General features: G+C 41.8%; 2 protein-coding genes across 2 annotated transcripts; both read left to right on the top strand.

Moving 5' to 3' along the window:
- The first annotated feature begins 581 nt into the window (after positions 1-581).
- On the top strand, positions 582-11,416 carry LOC140993457 (major histocompatibility complex class I-related gene protein-like). The gene is made up of 7 exons (XM_073462895.1): positions 582-684; positions 8,497-8,766; positions 9,853-10,131; positions 10,378-10,680; positions 10,778-10,879; positions 11,117-11,134; positions 11,300-11,416. The coding sequence occupies exons 1-7, from the start codon at positions 612-614 to the stop codon at positions 11,347-11,349; spliced, it is 1,095 nt and encodes a 364-aa protein (XP_073318996.1). The 5' UTR covers positions 582-611; the 3' UTR covers positions 11,350-11,416.
- Positions 11,417-14,249: 2,833 nt separating this feature from the next.
- Positions 14,250-20,095, top strand: LOC140993442 (major histocompatibility complex class I-related gene protein-like). The gene is made up of 7 exons (XM_073462880.1): positions 14,250-14,351; positions 15,907-16,176; positions 17,265-17,543; positions 17,852-18,154; positions 18,302-18,403; positions 18,640-18,657; positions 18,818-20,095. The coding sequence occupies exons 1-7, from the start codon at positions 14,279-14,281 to the stop codon at positions 18,865-18,867; spliced, it is 1,095 nt and encodes a 364-aa protein (XP_073318981.1). The 5' UTR covers positions 14,250-14,278; the 3' UTR covers positions 18,868-20,095.
- Positions 20,096-20,680: the final 585 nt, after the last annotated feature.

Below are 20,680 nucleotides of genomic sequence, written 5' to 3'. Positions count from 1 at the left end.
AGCCAGCAGCTAAAGTTTACAAGAAATTACCAAATTTTAAGATTCATGGCAAACTAAGATGAACAGACTACACACAGACAGCTTTCATTTTAGCGTGTTCTTAACAAGCTGTTAATTGTTAGCTTAATAAGCACTGCGGTCATGTAGGCTAAAACATGCTGGTGGAAATGTCGCTGTTTATGCTGAAATGTGATGCACGTTTATGCTTGTTGATGTTTGTTTGATGGTTTTATTGCACTTACAATAACACGTGTCGTCGTCTCGGGTTATCTTCTTCACTTCTCTCCTCTCTCTGCTGCGCCCGTCTCTCTCTCTCCCATGCTCTCTCTGTGTGAAGAGCAGCCCCGCCCCTCAGGGATCAGAGCGACAGGGAGACAGAGAGCAGCGCAGGGAAGAAGCAGTTTATGGCGCTATGGAAAAAAACTGCAGCCATCGGCCACTATCGGAGCCAAGTTCCGCCGATTCAGATAGTTTGTAAAACGTCCTATCGGTGCGGATTAATCGGCCAAACCGATTAATCGGTCAACCTCCAATCCAAATAGAAAACACTTCCTCCCTTTAGTCGCACCATGAAGACTCAACTCCACTGACTCAACTCAGCTGTTAAGTGGATGAAACTTACTTCTCATCAGAACATGAAGATCTTCATTCTCTTGCTTCTCTCGAGCCACTTTGCATTTTCAGGTAAGATAACTTTCCTTAAACATTATTTGTGCAAAACTGAGGCGTCTCTAAAATATCTGATATCTTTATCATCATGGTTAATGTGTGTTACAGGCCTCGAGTTATGTTCATATTATGTTTGTTTGCCTGCTTGTGCTTTTGTTTTTGTCCAGGCCCTCTCACTTCCTGGTGCTGATCGCGGTCACATGGCCTCCTGCTTAAAAGAGCAGGCCACACCTCCTTCTCTCTCTCTCACACTCCCATTGACAGCAGGCCATGCTGCAGCATCCCTGGCTGCTCATCCCTTTGTTCTGTTTTCTGTGTTTTCTTACATTAATAAACCGCCTTGCACTTAGTTTTGTCCCCCTTGTTTCATTGTGTTGCTTCCCTGGAGCCGGGGATGTAACATAATGGGGGCTCGTCCATTTTTGATCATTTTCCCCTAGATTTTTGTTGGTTTCTTGGTGTCCCTTTGTTGCTTGGTGGTGGGGTGGTTGTGTGCTTCTCTCCTTTTTGGTTGGTTTTGGTTTGGTGAGTATTGTTGTCATTTGTGGGTCACATATTCCAGTGCTAGAGCTCCCTGGTTATGTAGGGTTGAGTGTTCCAGCTGGACTTTGGTCCTTCCATCGGTTCACTCTTTTGTTATTTTCCCTTTTTTGTTTTCGAGGGTATCCTGGGTAGGGGCACGCTTCAGGTTTCTGCAGCTAGCTGTGTTTTGGCTTTCTGCGGGGCTTTGGTTTCTGCGTTTAAAGCCGCCTCAAGCCTGGTAACCTCAGAAGATATTTAGGTTCAGTTTGGTTAGGCAGGTGCCCAGGGTTGCTTCACTATACTCTGTGTTGCACTGGTTTTGTGGTTTACACTTGACAGCGTGCTTCCTGTTTGTTTGTCTGGGGGGAGGGAAGAGAGAGAGCATTTGTGTTAAGTTAGGTGAGTTGTGCCTGGAGTGGCACCATGTTGGGTCCATGATCCTAACTTTAGTGAGTTCAGTGGCTTCTGTGTAGGTGAACTTCACCCTGTGTGTGTGTTTTGTGCCTTTGGGCATAACCGTGATTACTAGCAGGCTCAGTCGTGTGCCTGTGTGGGGCAAGTAATCTTTCGTGCTGCTTTGGTGGCTTTAAGGGTGAGAGTTCTATATTGTGGTAGATGATGGTGTGGCCATCTTGTGTAGTTTAGCCACTTTGTGTCAGCTGTGTGCTGTGTTGGATCCGTCTTGTGTTCTGTGCTGTATGCATAGTTAACAGGCAGCGGTGGTTGCTCTGTGAGAAGCCCCATTTGTGTTTTGACTTGTTTGGTTTGTTTTCTAAGCTAGTGGTAAAGTGTAACTTTGCTTGTTAAACGATGGCATCTCTTGATGATTTCCTCGCGCAGCCATGTGAAGAGCTCCTCGAGGAGTTCACAAAAGAACAGCTCCTTCAGCTTGCGTCTAGTTATGGTATTGACATTTCTGCCGAAGACAGGAAGCTGAAAAAAAATATTAAAGATGCCATTAGGAAGGAGCTCATGAGTAGTGGTGTGTTGAAGCCGTCTCCTCCAGTGGCTGAGTTTGTATTGCCCGTGTCCCCTGTTGCATCCGAGGCTGCAATCCAGCTACGTCATAGGGAGTTAGCTTTAAAGGAGAGAGAGCTGGAGGAAAGGCGAGACCAGCTCAGACTAGAGGAAAAGAAAATGCTGTTAAAGCATGAACGATTGTTGAAGGAGATTGAATTGAAACATGCCTCTTTACCAACCAGACCTGCATTTAACGTGGCCAGCCAGATTAAACTTGTTCCCCCTTTCCAGGAAAGGGATGTTGAAAGATTCTTCCCCCACTTTGAACGTGTAGCAGCTACCTCAGAGTGGCCAAAAGAGTCGTGGACGCTGCTTCTGCAGAGTGTCCTGGTTGGCAAGGCGCAGGAAGCTTATTCCTCCTTGGCAATTGATCAAAGCTTGGACTATGATCTGGTTAAGGAAGCCATCTTGAAGGTGTATGAGCTGGTTCCAGAGGCATATCGCCAGCGTTTCAGAGGTTATATTAAGCAGGATAAGCAAACCTATGTGGAGTTTGCACGGGAGAAAGAAGGCTTATTTGATAGGTGGTGTTCTTCCCAGAAGGCTGAGTCCAGAGAGCAGCTTCGGCAGCTCATGTTGTTAGAGGAATTCAAGAATTGTGTGCCACCGCCTGTGTGTGTGTATTTGAATGAGCAGAAGGTGACAACATTGAACCAAGCTGCTGTGTGTGCGGATGAGTTTGTCCTCACGCATAAGGCTGTTTTTCCAGGACACCATTCTCCTGGCAGGGGGAGGAGGGTACCCTTTAAAGGCAGTAAACCAACTTCTCCGCCTGGAGGGCCCTCTCTTACTCCCCCGTCAGACCGGCTGTGTTTCTATTGCAAGAAGCCTGGACATGTTGTTGCTGATTGCAGTGTGCTAGCTAAAAAACAGAGGTCTGCCAAGCCAGTAGCCTTTGTAAAGGTGGAGAATGCACCTTTGGGGCCACCTGGTGACCTCTCTGAAAAGGTGCTGGCAGGTTCCTCCTCATTTTTAATGGATGGTTTTGTGTCTTTAACTTCTGCCCCTGAGACGAAATATCCAGTTAAAATATGGCGAGACACTGGAGCTTTTCAGACTGTGGTGCTCCAGGATGCCCTCCCCTTTACTGAGAGTTCTTTTCTTGGGACTTATGCGTTGGTGAAGGGGTTTGGTGACAGGGTTTTGAGCCTTCCTCTACACAAACTCACTCTTGACTCAGGGTTGGTATCCGGTGAAGTTGTCGTTGCTCTCTCCCAGCAGCTTCCAATTGATGGTGTCTCACTGCTTCTAGGAAATGATCTTGCTGGTGGCAAAGTTTGCGCTGCTCCCAAAGTGACCTCTAATCCTCATTTAAACAGTCCTGACGATTTACAGCAAGTTTATCCGGGTATTTTTCCTGCTTGTGTCATCACCCGTGCCATGTCCAGGCAAATGAAAGGTGAAGCCACTGTGTCTGACCCATTCGATCTTTCAGATACATTTATGGCAAAAGGTGGTTTGGATTTGGCTGGGTTTGGTAAAACAATGCCCTCTCATGCTCAGTTGGTGTCGGAACAGAAGGCAGATCCCACTCTGTGCAGTCTGTTTAAAGAAGCTGTAGCAGAGAATGACCTTACTGATGAGGCCTGTGGTTACTTCTTCAGTAATGGGGTTTTGATGAGGAAGTGGACTTTCCCTAGGGTTTCAAGTCAAGACGACTGGAGCAGTGTATTTCAGATTGTTGTTCCAACCTGTTTCAGGACTGAGATACTGCATTTGGCTCATGATCATTGCCTTTCTGGTCACCTTGGTGTTGGGAAAACTTGCAATCGTGTACTAAGGCATTTCTATTGGCCTGGTATTAAGACTGATGTTTCCCTGTATTGTAAATCATGTCATGTGTGCCAAATGGTTGGTAAACCAAACCAAAAGATCCCCGCAGCTCCTCTTCACCCGATCCCTGCTGTTGGGGAGCCCTTTGAACGCGTTTTGATTGATTGTGTTGGACCTCTGCCGCGCTGCAAATCTGGCAACCAATATCTTTTGACCATTATGTGTGCTGTAACTCGGTTTCCAGAGGCAGTTCCCCTGAGGAAGATTACAGCACCAGTTATTTCTAAGGCCTTGGTTAAGTTTTTCACCTTGTTTGGCCTTCCAAAAGTTGTTCAATCGGATCAAGGCTCAAACTTTATGAGCCGGACCTTTTCTCAGGTTCTCAAACAGTTGTCTGTTCAACATTGTACCTCCTCTGCGTATCACCCAGAGTCTCAGGGTGCCCTAGAGAGGTTCCATCAGACTCTCAAAACCATGTTGAAAGCTTACTGTTTGGAGTTTGTGAAAGATTGGGATGAGGGGATACCCCTACTGTTTGCTATTAGAGAGGTGGCCCAAGAGTCTACAGGGTTCAGTCCAGCAGAACTTGTGTTTGGGCATACTGTGAGGGGCCCTTTGAAGCTCCTGAAGGAGAGATGGCTGGGTAACGACTCTAGCCCCACCAACAATCTGCTTGACTATGTTAGTGACTTTAGGTTCAAGCTTACTAGAGCTTGTGAGCTTGCCAAGTCAAACTTATGTGTTGCTCAGGGAAAGATGAAGAAATGGTTTGACAGTAGGGCTAGACATCGAGTTTTCTCTCCTGGTGACCCGGTCCTTGTGTTGCTTCCCCTACCTGGGTCGGCCTTGCAAGCTCAGTACAGTGGTCCCTACGTGATAGAGCGACAAGTCGGGTCATGTGACTATCTGGTTAAAACTCCAGATCGTAGGCGTAAAACTCGTCTGTGTCATGTAAACCTTCTGAAACCATATTTTGCTCGCAGCTCGACTGTTTCACCTGTGGTTAAGTCTGTTGCAGTGCTAAACGTTCCCCCTGCACTGAGTGTTGTTCCCCCTGACCCAGCTCGACCTGCTGTTGATGAGTTCACCAACTCAGGTGAGGCTTTTCAGATCCGGCTGCCAAACTCAAAGGTCCTGGCTGGTCTGAACAATCATTTGCTCTACCTACCACCCGCTGAGCGAGCTGACATCACACACCTAATTGAGCATCATCCCTGTCTGTTCTCTGACGTCCCCACTTGTACCAGTGTGCTTCACCATGACATTGATGTGGGTGATTCAGCCCCTATTAAACAACATCCATATAGGGTAAACCCCACTAAGCGTCAGCTGTTAAGTAAAGAAGTAGCTTATATGCTCGATCATGGTATTGCTGAGCCTAGCTCCAGCGCTTGGAGTTCACCCTGCCTGCTGGTAGACAAGTCTGATGGGTCCCTACGTTTTTGCACAGATTTCCGTAAAGTCAACGCCATCACCAAGCCTGACTCTTTCCCTCTTCCTCGTCTGGATGACTGCATTGACCGCGTTGGTTCGGCCTGATTTGTGACGAAGCTGGATCTCTTGAAGGGGTACTGGCAGGTGCCTTTGACCCCACGGGCATGTGAGATATCCGCCTTTGTTACCCCTGATAGCTTCTGTCAGTACAAGGTTATGGCTTTTGGAATGCGCAACGCCCCTGCAACTTTCCAGAGGTTGGTTAACCAGGTTTTGGAGGGGATTGCAGGATGTGAGGCATACCTGGATGACCTGGTCATTTATAGCAGTACTTGGGGTCAGCATGTTCAGCAACTGTGGGAGGTGTTTGGTCAGCTTGCTGCTGCCAATTTGACGTTAAACCTCTCAAAGTGTGACTTTGGTCGTGCTACGGTGTCATACCTGGGTAAAGTTGTTGGCTGTGGTGTTGTTAGACCTATTGATGCTAAGGTGGAGGCCATTTTGAACTTTGGTACTCCCTCTACTCGGAGAGAACTGAAAAGGTTTCTTGGAATGACAGGCTATTATAGGAGTTTCTGCTGTAATTTTGCCACTGTTGCTGTTTCTTTGACCAACCTGTTAAGTCCTAAGGTCCCTTTTGTCTGGACAGAAAAGTGTCAGGTTGCCTTTGAACATCTCAAAGCGTTGCTTAGTAATGCTCCGGTCCTTGCTGCTCCAGATTTTGACAAGCCCTTTAAGTTAGCCGTTGATGCTAGTGATGCAGGTGCTGGAGCTGTCCTGCTACAGGATGATGCCCATGGGGTGGAGCATCCTCTGTGCTACTTCTCTAAGAAGTTTGATGTCCACCAGAAGCACTACTCAACTATTGAAAAAGAAGCTTTTGCATTAATTCTTGCTTTAAAACATTTTGATGTCTATGTTTCAGGTGCCCCCCTGTTGGTGTACACCGATCATAATCCCCTGGTATTTCTCAACAGACTGGCACCAATCAACGACTCATGCGGTGGAGTCTTTTTCTACAGGGGTATGACCTCAAGATTTGCCATGTTCGTGGCCGGGACAATGTCCTGGCTGATGCCCTCTCAAGGTCCTGAGGGTCTTTTGCCTTATTTGTTATTGTTAGGTTGTCCCTGGGCAACCATATTAAGGGTGGGGGTGTTACAGGCCTCGAGTTATGTTCATATTATGTTTGTTTGCCTGCTTGTGCTTTTGTTTTTGTCCAGGCCCTCTCACTTCCTGGTGCTGATCGCGGTCACATGGCCTCCTGCTTAAAAGAGCAGGCCACACCTCCTTCTCTCTCTCTCACACTCCCATTGACAGCAGGCCATGCTGCAGCATCCCTGGCTGCTCATCCCGTTGTTCTGTTTTCTGTGTTTTCTTACATTAATAAACCGCCTTGCACTTAGTTTTGTCCCCCTTGTTTCATTGTGTTGCTTCCCTGGAGCCGGGGATGTAACATGTGTAAAATTAGGCAATTATTGATGTATGGTTCAGTCATGAGGGTGATTTATAACTAATTCACTTTTAAAAGATACCAGCATGAATGTAAGTCTTACCATCAAGTGTCCCTCACTTGAACTCAAAGACAGGCTCAGACAAATCAAATTCTTTAGTCTGATTCAATCTCTGACTCGCATCTGTTTAGTCCTGTTTTCTTTGGGTTTTTTGTTATCACCATAGTTATGTGCAAAACAAAGTCAGAGATTTCACTGGAAAAGCTGATCCCCGGGCTCTGTGGTCGGGTCTGTTTAAGAGAAGGACTTTGCCAAACTAACTGTATTATTCACTGTTAACACTTAACAGTGAATAATACAATACAATACCCCTTACTGTATGTGAGGGGTGTTGGTGAGGACTGGATCAACAGCTGATCCAGCTCAGTCCTTCACTCACTCGTCTTCATCAAATCAAGATGAGAACGTTATTGTTGTTGTTGCTCCTTTTTGTCACGTTTCACCACCAAGTAAGATCACATTTTAAATCTTTAAACTGTTTAAACTTCACAGTCCACTCGACTCTTTTGCTCCAATTTTAGTTTCACTTCTGCTTCAACTTGATCAGACTGTTTTAACTGAATCATACTGATTTCATCATATTTCTGAGTGTGTATTCATACTGAATGGAGGCTGTTTGTCCTGCACATTACATTTAAAACTTTTGCATTTTGCTCCTTCGCAGCAAACACACACACTTCATATCATATTTATATTTTCACTTAGCATCATATTTATGATTAGTGTTATTTATAAGCTCCTTTGTTTGTCTTGCAGTGCTACACTCACTGAAGTTTTTCATAACTGCATCAACTGTAATCCCAAACATCCCAGAACTTGTGGCAACACTAGAAGTTGATGAACTTCTCACGGGGTCCTGTGAGAGCAACAAAAGGCCACGATATTTGTAGGCTGTTTTACTACACAATATACAGTATATCTTGATATTTAAAAAAATGTCCTCAAAAGCACATTAATGCGAGGACTGGATAACAAAATGAAGTATCACAGTATATTTAACTAAATACCTTGATATCAATATTGCAACAATATTTCAGAAAAACAAACAATGAGATTTGTGATCAATAATCATCAGTAATGTGGATATAATGACGCTGTGGGTGAAGACAAGTATTAGAACAAGTAGAACAGTCTGGTAAGTTCAGAAAATGACATCAAGTAATGTCGCCTTTAAAACCAGGAAAAGACAACACTTATATCATGATATAACAATATCCACAATCTAAGATGACATATAGTCTCATCATAGTAACGGTGTAATATCAATGTGTTGCAGCCATAAAGGATGCTCACGTTCATATTAGAAGGGGTACCTGATAGTTAAAAGTACTTTGAGTGTAACTTCTCTTTAAAGTCTGTCCAAACACCAAAATGCTTCTCAGTAGTTGGTGGGCCGTACTGAACCCTGTAATGACAGAATAGGTAATAGATAAGTTAGATAAGAAGATTCATGCTGTAGATGGCAGGCCATAACCTTAAGTGTTACCATGACATCATATTTATGAGGAGTGTGATGATGATGTGTGTATTTATACTGAATGTGTGAACCTCTTCTGTCCTGCAGTGAAACACTCCCTGAAGTATATCTTAACTGCATCTTCTGGACTCCCAGACTTCCCGGAGTTTGTTGCAGCAGCAGTGGTTGATGGAAGTCTGGTGGTTTACTGCGACGGCAGCAAAAAGATAATCGAACCAAAACATGACTGGGCGAAGAAATTATTGGAAAATGATCCGAACCAGTTGGAGCACTACAAAGGATCATGTTTTGAGCGGGGGCCAATTTTTTTCAAAGCCACAATCAATAGTTTGAAACAGCGCTTCAACCAAAGTGGAGGTACAGTATGTACAATGTTATATTTCACCTTTTACTTCATGAACTGTTCTTTATATTGTAGAAATAATTTAGTAAGATTTGTATCAGAAATATTTGGAACTGATGTTATCAGCCTCCCTGGGCTGAAAGAAAGTTTTCATCATGCACAGTGAAAAAGACTGAATACTTTACTGACTAATACTGCTTCAGGGGATGACTGGACCACAGAACATCTGATTGGTGTGCACATTGAAACACGAGGATCCAAGAACCTTTAAATCATTTATTGAGTTGGGAATGCTCCATCAGATGGATGGATGAATGACAGGATGGATGATTTCTGTACAACAGCAAATATAGATCAATATATATGAATACATGCCAAAACTAAGTAACACAAAAAGTGCATGAGAACAAAGGTAGCTTACATTATTAATGCATCCATGAAGGACGAGTCTTCTGTAATCCTTCACTGTGATTCTGTTATTCAAAACAAAAAGTAAATACACAATAACAATACACAATGATTGTAAATCTAAATATACGCCGTGAGCCATATTTACAGGGTTAAGCTTCTCACAGGAGAGGAAGTAGGAATCAAACACCTCTAGATAATACACCACGGTCTGGTGGGAAGGCACATACACATTATAAATACTGGCTGCATTTAAACATCACTTAAAAGATAAAAACAACACGTCATCTGGATGCATGTACACATAACTTAAAGGACACAACAACAGCGTATCAGGAACATGTTGGCAGAATAAGTTCAAACAAACTAACATGTGGCAGCATGGTCTCACACAGAGAAACATACAAGACACACCCAGCATATATGTCCTCCCCTTATTAAACTCCTTCCCTGCACACAGGTAGGTGAATCTCTTCATCAGTCAAAGCCTCACACAACTGACGCTCGACTTGAATTTTTTTAACACACAGAATATAACTATTATACAACACAACTAGAGAAAACTGTGTTTGTGTTAGTCCTCTCTACAATAGTTTGGACTCAAACCAGGGACGCTGCATCACTGTTCATTGTTGGCATCTTAAACCTTAAAGTGATGAGGTGAGGTGTTTCTCTCTCTGTCTCTGTCTCAGGTGTCCACATTTTACAGAGGGTGAATGGCTGTGAGTGGGATGATGAGACCGGAGAGGTTATTGGTTTTAATCAGTTTGGTTATGATGGAGAAGACTTCCTATCAATCGACCTGAAGACAGAGACATGGATCGCTCCAAAACCACAGGCTTTCATCACCAAACTGAGATGGGATGCTGACAAAGCTGAAATGAAATTCATTCAGTATTCCCTCACAGTGCTTTTCCCTGAGTGGCTGAAGAAGTTTTTGGACTATGGGAGGAGCTTTCTGCTGAGAACAGGTAGAATCGCATGACCTGATGTAGTTTAATGGACACAATCATGTTCATACAGTCTGCTCAGACTCTGTAGCTGTAAGATTCAATGTTGTCCTAACCAATCAGTAGACACTGACATTTTGGCTTTTCTGAAATTTCTTTCCATCGATGCTCAGACTGTGATAGCCAGTGTACACTTAGCATGAGTGAAGTAAGTTTGCTCGGTCTCAGTGTTTCAAACTAGAAATAGTTTCATTGAACTCTCTCCAGAGCTTCCCTCAGTGTCTCTCCTCCAGAAGACTCCCTCCTCTCCAGTCAGCTGCCACGCTACAGGTTTCTACCCTCACAGAGCCTCACTCGTCTGGAGGAAAGATGGAGAGGAGCTTCATGAGGAGGTGGACCACGGAGAGATCCTCCCCAACCATGATGGAACCTTCCAGATGAGTGTTGACCTGAACCTTTCATCAGTCACACCTGAAGACTGGACGAGGTACGACTGTGTGTTTCAGCTCTCTGGTGTGAAGGAGGACATCATCACCAAACTGGAGATAGATCGGATCAGGACCAACTGGGGTAAGAGTGAGATCAGAGGGTGCTGAAGGGGAGTGTGTGGGAATTCATCTTGGAAAAAACAATAACAGTAATAATAAACTATTATTGTATTCAACAGTGAAGCCCAGTGACATGACCGTCCTCGTCACTGCTGCAGTGGTTGTTCTTGCTCTCATTCTCATCGGTGCTGCTGGATTCATCGTTTACAAAAAGAAGAAAGGTGAGAGAGAAAAAGGAAAGATTTCACTACTTTGACTTCAGTCTTTGAGTTGATTTTTTTTATTCAAGTTGCAAAATTAAAACCAGCATCAGAGAAAGTAAATACAGTCAGCACTAAACAGACTGAGTATAAACAGATACTCAGTTTGAGTGAGTAGAAGAGAGGAATAAAGTGACTAAAGATAATCTGGCATTTACAACTGTGACTGAAATGATTTGTCTTTTGTTTTGATTTCAGCCATTAGCCCTCCATCTTGTAAGTAAAACTTACTTTGGTTCTATTTCAGCTGATCTGACTCACACTTCATGTTTTAGATTAAAAAATGTTTCACATTATTGTGCAGATGAACCTTTTCAACACTGTTTCCTGTATTTATTGTTTCTAAAAGTTCAATATGGGATGTTTGTTTCTGACCTGCAGCTCCTGACAACAGCACAGAGCTCTCTGAGCAGCTGAATCCAGAGACCTGAATGACAAACACACTCAGTGACTCTCCTGGTGTCACTTTATTTAGCTTTGCAGAACTAAAGACAGTAAAAGATGGCTTCTGGCACTATAAGTACAGTTATATAAAAAGGACTGATTGAAAAGGTGGGACTGTTCTATGTTCTATGACTCTGATTGGTTGTTTTATTAATTGTTGTTTTCTGTCGAATTCATACTCAAAACAATCAGGGGACAGCGTATGACCAGACTTTAGTTACAAACAAAACATGTTTGTATCATAAACTTGTGTTTGTCACAGAGATTATTTTCAGCGATATTCAAAAATCCAATTTAAAAAAATGTTAAACTCAAATGTGTTGTTCTTTCTTTTTGTGCTGATGTTTGTCTTTTCAATAAAATCCTCACATTTTAAAAAGTTTGGTCCACATGCTCATTTGTGACGACACTTCAATATATTACCTGAACATTCAGTATTCTCACAGAGGATTTGAATGAGGAGATTGATATCAAAGTTAACTCTGAGCAGAGTTAGCTCCCAGACAAGGTTAGCTTAGCTTAGCATGGACACTGAAGTTAGAGATTAAACAGAGAGCCAGTATCTCTGTTAAAGGAGCCTTCTGACAACTAAAAAGCTGACTGACTGATGTCCTGCAACGCTTCACCTCTGAGGAGGTCATAAGATACGTTTAGAAAGAAAGAGAAACAAACTGAGACTGAGAGACTCAGAGTGAGATACATGTTGAAACATGTTTATTCACAGTAGTGATTTGAGCTGACGGTTAACACAAATTAAATGTGCAAGCAACATACAACAATAATAGAAATGACTTAAATACAGAGGTACCCTGAGAGAAAATGATTAAATGTTACTATATAATACTGTTTATATGGGTTTATTACATTTATTTCAGCTGGTAAAGTGTTCTGATGTGGGCCTTTAAATGTATTGCTGCTGTTAATATTTGTATGGTTAATGTGGCGAATGACACCAGAATGTCCTATGTTTTGAAAGGCCTTTGAACGCCTCAGGTTTCTGTGACGGGTTCTCATTTGTTTGGGCACCTGTCAATCATTTTCTCTGTTCTTGGGGATTAACCTGTCGGATTGTTAGAGGGGCGGGACTGGAGGGAAAGCGAGGGAAACGAGGAGAGAAAGAGCTGCGGAGAGAAGCGGAAAGACGTTAAGTCCGAGCAAACTGTCAAATAACTTCATGGAAAAGTGTTATTTACCGTCATCAAGCGGAAGTTTATGCGAGTGTTTGCTTTATTTTGTTAAGAGTGTAACCGAGCGTGTTGTAGAAGTGACGGCTCGTTACTGGCGCAAGCTGAAGGCCGCGATGGGACTGTTGCTAGCTGTTAGCATCGCTAGCTGCTAATCAGGAGACGCAGCGGACGAGGTTGGACATTGGACGTTGCCGCGGCTGCTGCAGGACGGAGGAGTCGGTGACGGACCGAGCCTCGGGACAGGACCGAGCCTCTGGACGGGTCTGTGGTCACGTCGCTGCCTCTGGGAAGAGGTTTTGGAGGAAATTGCTGGATCGCTTCTCCGTGGTTCGGGTGAGTATCCTGACCTGCGGTTTCAAGGTGGATTTCTATATGAGCTCCAGCTGCCGCCATCACTGGTACCGACTGAAACACTACACAAACCCCGGGCTGTTACTATGTAGAAGGTTTCTCATGTGACTGTATTTCTTGGTTATGAGGTGATTCAAAACAATTAACATAACATAACTTAACATTAAAACTGTTTATTATTGCTAAATCCTTAAATTTTAGTAGCTCTCATCAATTCACTCCCATGCAGTCTGATACATAAAAGGAGTATTCATGAAAATCATAAAACAGAGTTGAGTGAGAGGGCTACAATAGAAAATGTCTTTATACAGAATAGAAATTTAGTTCTTCATATTATTAAATGTGTTGCAACAAAAGGGACAAAAACACATTTTAAAAAGATAATCATCTCAGGTGTGTTTACTCCTCTGAGACCGCTCCTCTTTATGAAACGGTTCTCTAAACACAATTCTTCAAAAAGAAAGTAAATAATATTACATCAATTCAAACAAAGGCAGTGAGTCGCTGTAGGTGTATGATGCTATAAGACCAGAGCTGTGTTAAAATATGTTCAGATGAGTTTAAGTGAAGTCCGTCTGTGTTAGAATATAAGTTGATATATCCAATGTAAAGTTTGTCTGGACTTGAAAGTGAAAAAGCCTGTTTTTACAGTTTGACACTGGTCCAGTGTTAAAGTCCTCCTCAGCCACTGAAACAGATTTACATTGTGTTTTGATACTGTACCTGTCAAAGACAAAGCCGGGCCAGTCCAAACCGGCACTGATGCTTCTCTGTTTCGCTGTTAGGCTGTTTGATATTATGAAACTCTGTCAACATAAAGTGAAAAATGTGACTGTTCACTGTGGAGTGAGGCAGATTTTGAATGCATACAGGTAACAAAATGTCAGGTAATATAAGAAAAAATAAGACAAACCATTATTTCTTTTACATTTTAAAGAAAAGCTTTTCTACCAGCCAGTTTCCATTCTGAACTCACTCAGTTAATTCAGTTGATCTCATGCTACAACTGAAGGGTGGCGTAATAAAGACAAAGTTCAGACACACACGTACATTAATGTGTTAAGTTGTCCTTCATGAGGTTGAACTGCCATCAAGTAATGTTTAACACCTCTATCTATATCTATATACACCTCTATATCTGAAACTACATTATTTGAGTACAAGAACTTCAATTTATTTTGAGTTTACAAAGACCAGAGACCACAGGAAAACCTTCTGCAGAAGTTTTACCCCTGTCTAAACCTCTCATCCCCGCTGGGGGGAGCTAAAGACACAGTGAGGGAAGGAAGGAGGCGTGTTATGCAAATAGAAAACACTTCCTCCCTTTAGTCGCACCATGAAGACTCAACTCCACTGACTGAACTCAGCTGTTAAGTGGATGAAACTTACTTCTCATCAGAACATGAAGATCTTCATTCTCTTGCTTCTCTCGAGCCACTTTGCATCTTCAGGTAAGATAACTTTCCTTGAATTACTTCCTGAAAGCAGTTTATGAAACACAGAACAGTTCAGCAGTAAACTAGTGACCTGAAGATGGAGGCTGCCTATCTTTATATTTTAGATCAACGAGTCTGCCCAGCTCAGGGTTCAGATAATATGAAAATGAACTTGTCACTGGAGGCTGTATGTTGTAAGTGTCGGGTAAAACATAGGAGACAGAGGACTTCAGACATCATACCAGCATTTTACTAAAGTTTTAGTATCTGTATATGTCACAGACACGCAGACACTCTCTTTTACTTTCACTTTCTCTCCGTCGCTCCCTCTCGTTCCCCCTCCGGCTATCTCACTCTTTCAGGGTAAAAACAAATTACGTCATCATATGTTTCTATAATTATCTAGAAAGTCAAACACTCCATGTAAACAGACAGAGCAGGCAGGAGCAACACAGCTGCCACACAGTACACAGGCATCCAGTGTGTCCAGCCTGTTAGGTGGTTCAGGTAGAGGTGGACTGACATTGTTGTTACACAGAGTTGTTCTTTGTTTTTTACCGAGTGCATGAAGAAAAAAAGCTTCTTTATGATGAGGCAGTCATAGAAGATGATCAGTTTTTTTGCCCTGTCACAGGATCAGAACAACTGTCATGAACAGTAGAGGACTGAAAAACAACAGTCATTGAGAAAACTTTAGTGGAAGTCATGGCAAAGTAGCTAACATACAGTATGAAAGGACAAACCACAGTTCATTTTACAACTTTCAAACTCAGTGTGTGTCTTCTAACTGTAAACTCACTTCACTTCACCTACAAATGTTGGTGGTGGACACTGGTTTGTGACCTCTGTGCGTCTCTCAAGGATGGTAGGGCTGATATGAGCTTAAAATAATGCCACGATATTTGTAGGCTGTTTAACTACACAATATATATATCTTGATATTTAAAAAAATGTCCTCAAAACACATAATGCAAGGACTGGACAACAAAATAAAGTATCACGGTATATTTAACTAAATACCTTGATATCAATATTGCAACAATATTAACACAATGAGATTTCTGATCAATAATCACCAGTAATGTGGAGATAATGAAGACATGGGTGAAGACAAGTATTAGAACAAGTATAACAGTCTGGTAAGTTCAGAAAATGACATCAAGTAATGTCGCCTTTAAAACCAGGAAAAGACAACACTTATATCATGATATAACAATATCCACAATCTAAGATGACATATAGTCTCTTATCATAGTAACGGTATAATATCAATATGTTGCAGCCATAAAGGATGCTCTCGTTCATATTAGAAGGGGTACCCGATAGTTAAAAGTACTTTGAGTGTAACTTCTCTTTAAAGTCTGTCCAAACACCAAAATGCTTCTCAGTAGTTGGTGGGCTGTACTGAACCCTGTAATGATAGAATAGGTAATAGATAAGTTAGATAAGAAGATTCATGCTGTAGATGGCAGGCCATAACCTTAAGTGTTACCATGACATCATATTTATGATGAGTGTGATGATGATGTGTGTATTTATACTGAATATATGAACCTCTTCTGTCCTGCAGTGAAACACTCCCTGAAGTATATCTACACTGCATCTTCTGGACTCTCAGACTTCCCAGAGTTTGTTGCAGCTGCAGTGGTTGATGAAAATCTGTTGGTTTACTGCGACAGCAGCAAAAAGATAATCGAACCAAAACACGACTGGGTGAAAAAAATTTTCGAAGATGATCCTCACCAGTTGGAGCGGTACAAAAGAGAATGTTTTGAGCGGTTGCCAGATTTTTTCAAAGCCGAAATCAATAGTTTGAAACAGCGCTTCAACCAAAGTGGAGGTACAGTATGTACGATGTTATATTTCACCTTTTACTTCATGAACTGTTCTTTATAATTATAAAAATAACTTAGTAAGATTTGTATCAGGAATATTTGGAATTGATGTCATCAGCCTCCCTGGGCTGAAAGAAAGTTTTCATCATGCACAGTGAAAAAGACTGAATACTTTACTGACTAATACTGCTTCAGGGGATGACTGGACCACAGAACATCTGATTGGTGTGCACATTGAAACACGAGGATCCAAGAACCTTTAAATCATTTATTGAGTTGGGAATGCTCCATCAGATGGATGGATGAATGACAGGATGGATGATTTCTGTACAACAGCAAATATAGATCAATATATATGAATACATGCCAAAACTAAGTAACACAAAAAGTGCATGAGAACAAAGGTAGCTTACATTATTAATGCATCCATGAAGGATGAGTCTTCTGTAATCCTTCACTGTGATTCTGTTATTCAAAACAAAAAGTAAATACACAATAACAATACACAATGATTGTTAATCTAAATATGCGCCGTGAGCCATATTTACAGGGTTAAGCTTCTCACAGGAGAGGAAGTAGGAATCATACAACTCCAGATAATACACCACGGTCTGGTGGGAAGGCAGATACACATTATAAATACTGGCTGCATTTAAACATCACTTAAAAGATATAAACAATACGTCATCTGGATGCATGTACACATAACTTAAAGGATACAACAACAGCGTATCAGGAACATGTTGGCAGAATAAGTTCAAACAAACTAACATGTGGCAGCATGGTCTCACACAGAGAAACATACAGGACACACCCAGCATATATGTCCTCCCCTTACTAAACTCCTTCCCTGCACACAGGTAGGTGAATCTCTTCACCAGTCAAAGCCTCACACAACTGACGCTCGACTTGACTTTTTTTTAACACACAGAATATAACTATTATACTACACAACTAGAGGAAACTGTTTTTGTGTTGGTCCTCTCTATAATAGTTTGGACTCAAACCAGGGACGCTGCATCACTGTTCATTGTTGGCATCTTAAACCTTAAAGTGATGAGGTGAGGTGTTTCTCTCTCTGTCTCTGTCTCAGGTGTCCACATTTTACAGAGGATGAATGGCTGTGAGTGGGATGATGAGACCGGAGAGGTTATTGGTTTTAATCAATTTGGTTACGATGGAGAAGACTTCATATCAATCGACCTGAAGACAGAGACATGGATCGCTCCAAAACAACAGGCTGTCATCACCAAACTGAAATGGGATGCTGACAAAGCTAGAATGAAATTCAATCAGAATTTCCTCACAGTGATTTTCCCTCAGTGGCTGAAGATGTATTTGGACTATGGGAGGAGCTTTCTGCAGAGAACAGGTAGAATCACATGACCTGATGTAGTTTAATGGACACAATCATGTTCATACAGTCTGCTCAGACTGAACTGCTGTTGTGTTATCACTGCAGTCAGTCTGACATTACATTGTTTTCTCTGTTTATTTTCTGTAGCTGTAAGATTCGATGTTGTCCTAACCAATCAGTACACACTGACATTTTGGCTGTTCTGAAATTTCTTTCCATCGATGCTCAGACTGTGATAGCCAGTGTGCACTTAGCATAAGTGAAGTAAGTTTGCTTAGTCTCAGTGTTTCAAACTAGAAATAGTTTCATTGCACTCTCTCCAGAGCTTCCCTCAGTGTCTCTCCTCCAGAAGACTCCTTCCTCTCCAGTCAGCTGCCACGCTACAGGTTTCTACCCTCACAGAGCCTCACTCGTCTGGAGGAAAGATGGAGAGGAGCTTCATGAGGAGGTGGACCACGGAGAGATCCTCCCCAACCACGATGAAACCTTCCAGATGAGTGTTGACCTGAACCTTTCATCAGTCACACCTGAAGACTGGACGAGGTACGACTGTGTGTTTCAGCTCTATGGTGTGAAGGAGGACATCATCACCAAACTGGGGAAGGATCGGATCAGGACCAACTGGGGTAAGAGTGAGATCAGAGGGTGCTGAAGGGGAGTGCATGGGAATTGATCTAGAAAAAAACCAAAACAGTAATAATAAACAAATTAAATGTTTTAAATGTTTCTAACCTGCTTCATCTGCACCAGTCTTAATTTATTGTATTCAACAGTGAAGCCCAGTGACATGACCGTCCTCGTCACTGCTGCAGTGGTTGTTGTTGCTCTCATTCTCATCGGTGCTGCTGGATTCATCGTTTACAAAAAGAAGAAAGGTGAGAGAGAAAAAGGAAAGATTTCACTACTTTGATTTCAGTCTTTGAGTTGATTTTTTTATTCAGGTTGCAAAATTAAAACCAGCATCAGATAAAGTAAATCCAGTCAGCACTAAACAGACTGAGTATAAACAGATACTCAGTTTGAGTGAGTAGAAGAGAGGAATAAAGTGACTAAAGATAATCTGGCATTTACAACTGTGACTGAAATGATTTGTCTTTTGTTTTGATTTCAGCCATTAGCCCTCCATCTTGTAAGTAAAACTTACTTTGGTTCTATTTCAGCTGATCTGACTCACACTTAATGTTTTAGATTAACAAAAACATTATTGTGCAGATGAACCTTTTCAACACTGTTTCCTGTATTTATTGTTTCTAAAAGTTCAATATGGGATGTTTGTTTCTGACCTGCAGCTCCTGACAACAGCACAGAGCTCTCTGAGCAGCTGAATCCAGAGACCTGAATGACAAACACACTCAGTGACTCTCCTGGTGTGACTTTATTTAGCTTTGCAGAACTAAAAGACAGTAAAAGATGGCTTCTTGCACTATAAGTACAGTTATATAAAAAGGACTGATTGAAAAGGTGGGACAACTGTTCTATGACTCTGATTGCTTGCTGTGAGGAAAGTACCTCAACAGTGTCTTCCTCCTCATACTCCTCTCCACTATTCCCAAATGTGCACTTATTTGGTCAAAGACTCCCTTCAAGACGTTGTCAAAGGATTGGCCACTCTGCTGGGAAAGACGTCTCAGCACTTGGAGGTAGTCAGGGGATGGGGTAGTCCCCACTGTGACTGTGGCAGCGCGCTCACTTGAAAGTAATGAAACCACAAATTCAACGTCTGCAGCTACACGAGATGTGTAAGTATGTGGCAAATGCGGTTATAGCTGTGCCAAGGCAGCAGCGTTAATAAATTTGACGGCCAGGTTTTTGTAAAATGGACTTTCACGTTCTGTAACATTAAACGATGTTTTAAGTTCACTGTAACTACGTAAATGATCAATAATCTCATTTTCTGCTTGAGTGTTTGTTACACCAGTAATGATAACAGAATGAGCAACATTGATACCAAGTTCCTCAAAGGGATCCATATTTCAACTCACCATTTTTTTCTTAAGTGTAACACATCAGTAAGTACACACAGACACAAAAACATTCACAATAACAGTCTCCTGGCTAGCTCGCCACACATGTAACGCATATGGGCTAGGCGGTTGACTACGGCTACAATAGCGGCAACAGAAGTCTGTTCTTGAAAGGAGCCTGGATTGTGAATGAATGGATGAGACAGTAGTGCAGTTTGAGTGTCTGTATTCAGAGAAATATTTACAAAAAAACAACCAATACAAACAATACACCATTCCAATATTCAAAAAATGGATTACCCACAATAAATCAAATGTTCTGTTGTTCACAATAAAGTTCTCAAGGAAAAAACGTTCAGTTCATATTCTTTTAATCCAAAAAGGTTTGTCCAGATCAGTAGGTGTGAGACTTTGTCCTACCGGTTTGTTGGTCTAGCTCGCCATGTTAGTTGAGATGAATGGATCAAGGTCCATGAGAAGAAAATTCAAAGTTGGTCCAAAAAAAAAAACATGACCTAAAAAGGCCAAAAATACACATAAGTATTCCATTTGAAATAACCGAGTCAGTATCAAAAATAAAATCAATGTATGCTTAAACATTAGCAGCAGAATTAATTATTTAATTCATTAATTGTCTTTAATAAATCAAAGTTACAATAGTAACCAAACCACCTTAACCTAGTACCCCAGTACCATGTTAATATTCACAGTCAAAGTCAAAAATCAAAATCAAAGTCAAAATGCACCTTTTATAATTCATCAAAAACATTCAATGTTAAATTTCAAACAACTCAAGCAGAGTAAGACTCAAGTGTTTCAATAATTGCGCAATACTCATTCATTCATTAAATACGTAGCTACGTTCACATAAATGTGTCAATGATGACCAAACCTCATAGCAGTTGTAGCGTCAATCAAAAAAGTGACATAACTGTTCAAAACAAGAATAATGCTCTAAACTACATGAGCGAGTAGTTAAACTAAAATATCATCTACAATTCGGCTGTCTTATTTTAAACAAAAATCATCGTTTACCTTCGAACCGAGTGGTCAGAGCTTAGCTTCCATGCGCGGCCCAACAGGAAATCCACAGCGTTTTCCAGATGGATTAGTGAACGGGTTGAGTTCAATAATGACTCTGGTGAAACAGCGCGTTAGTGAGCAATTACACGGACAGTATATGGTTTA

The sequence above is a fragment of the Pagrus major genome, chromosome 3 (assembly GCF_040436345.1).
Source record: "Pagrus major chromosome 3, Pma_NU_1.0".
Lineage (NCBI taxonomy): Eukaryota > Metazoa > Chordata > Actinopteri > Spariformes > Sparidae > Pagrus > Pagrus major.
This window is presented reverse-complemented; position numbering and strand designations above follow the sequence as displayed.

Coding starts and splice junctions, on each gene's coding strand:
- LOC140993442 (XM_073462880.1), top strand. CDS start 14,279: ATGAAACTTACTTCTCATCAGAACATGAAGATCTTCATTCTCTTGCTT. Junction 14,352..15,906: donor GAGCCACTTTGCATCTTCAG/GTAAGATAACTT, acceptor TCTGTCCTGCAG/TGAAACACTCCCTGAAGTAT. Junction 18,155..18,301: donor TCGGATCAGGACCAACTGGG/GTAAGAGTGAGA, acceptor TGTATTCAACAG/TGAAGCCCAGTGACATGACC.
- LOC140993457 (XM_073462895.1), top strand. CDS start 612: ATGAAACTTACTTCTCATCAGAACATGAAGATCTTCATTCTCTTGCTT. Junction 8,767..9,852: donor GCGCTTCAACCAAAGTGGAG/GTACAGTATGTA, acceptor TCTCTGTCTCAG/GTGTCCACATTTTACAGAGG. Junction 10,132..10,377: donor GAGCTTTCTGCTGAGAACAG/GTAGAATCGCAT, acceptor AACTCTCTCCAG/AGCTTCCCTCAGTGTCTCTC.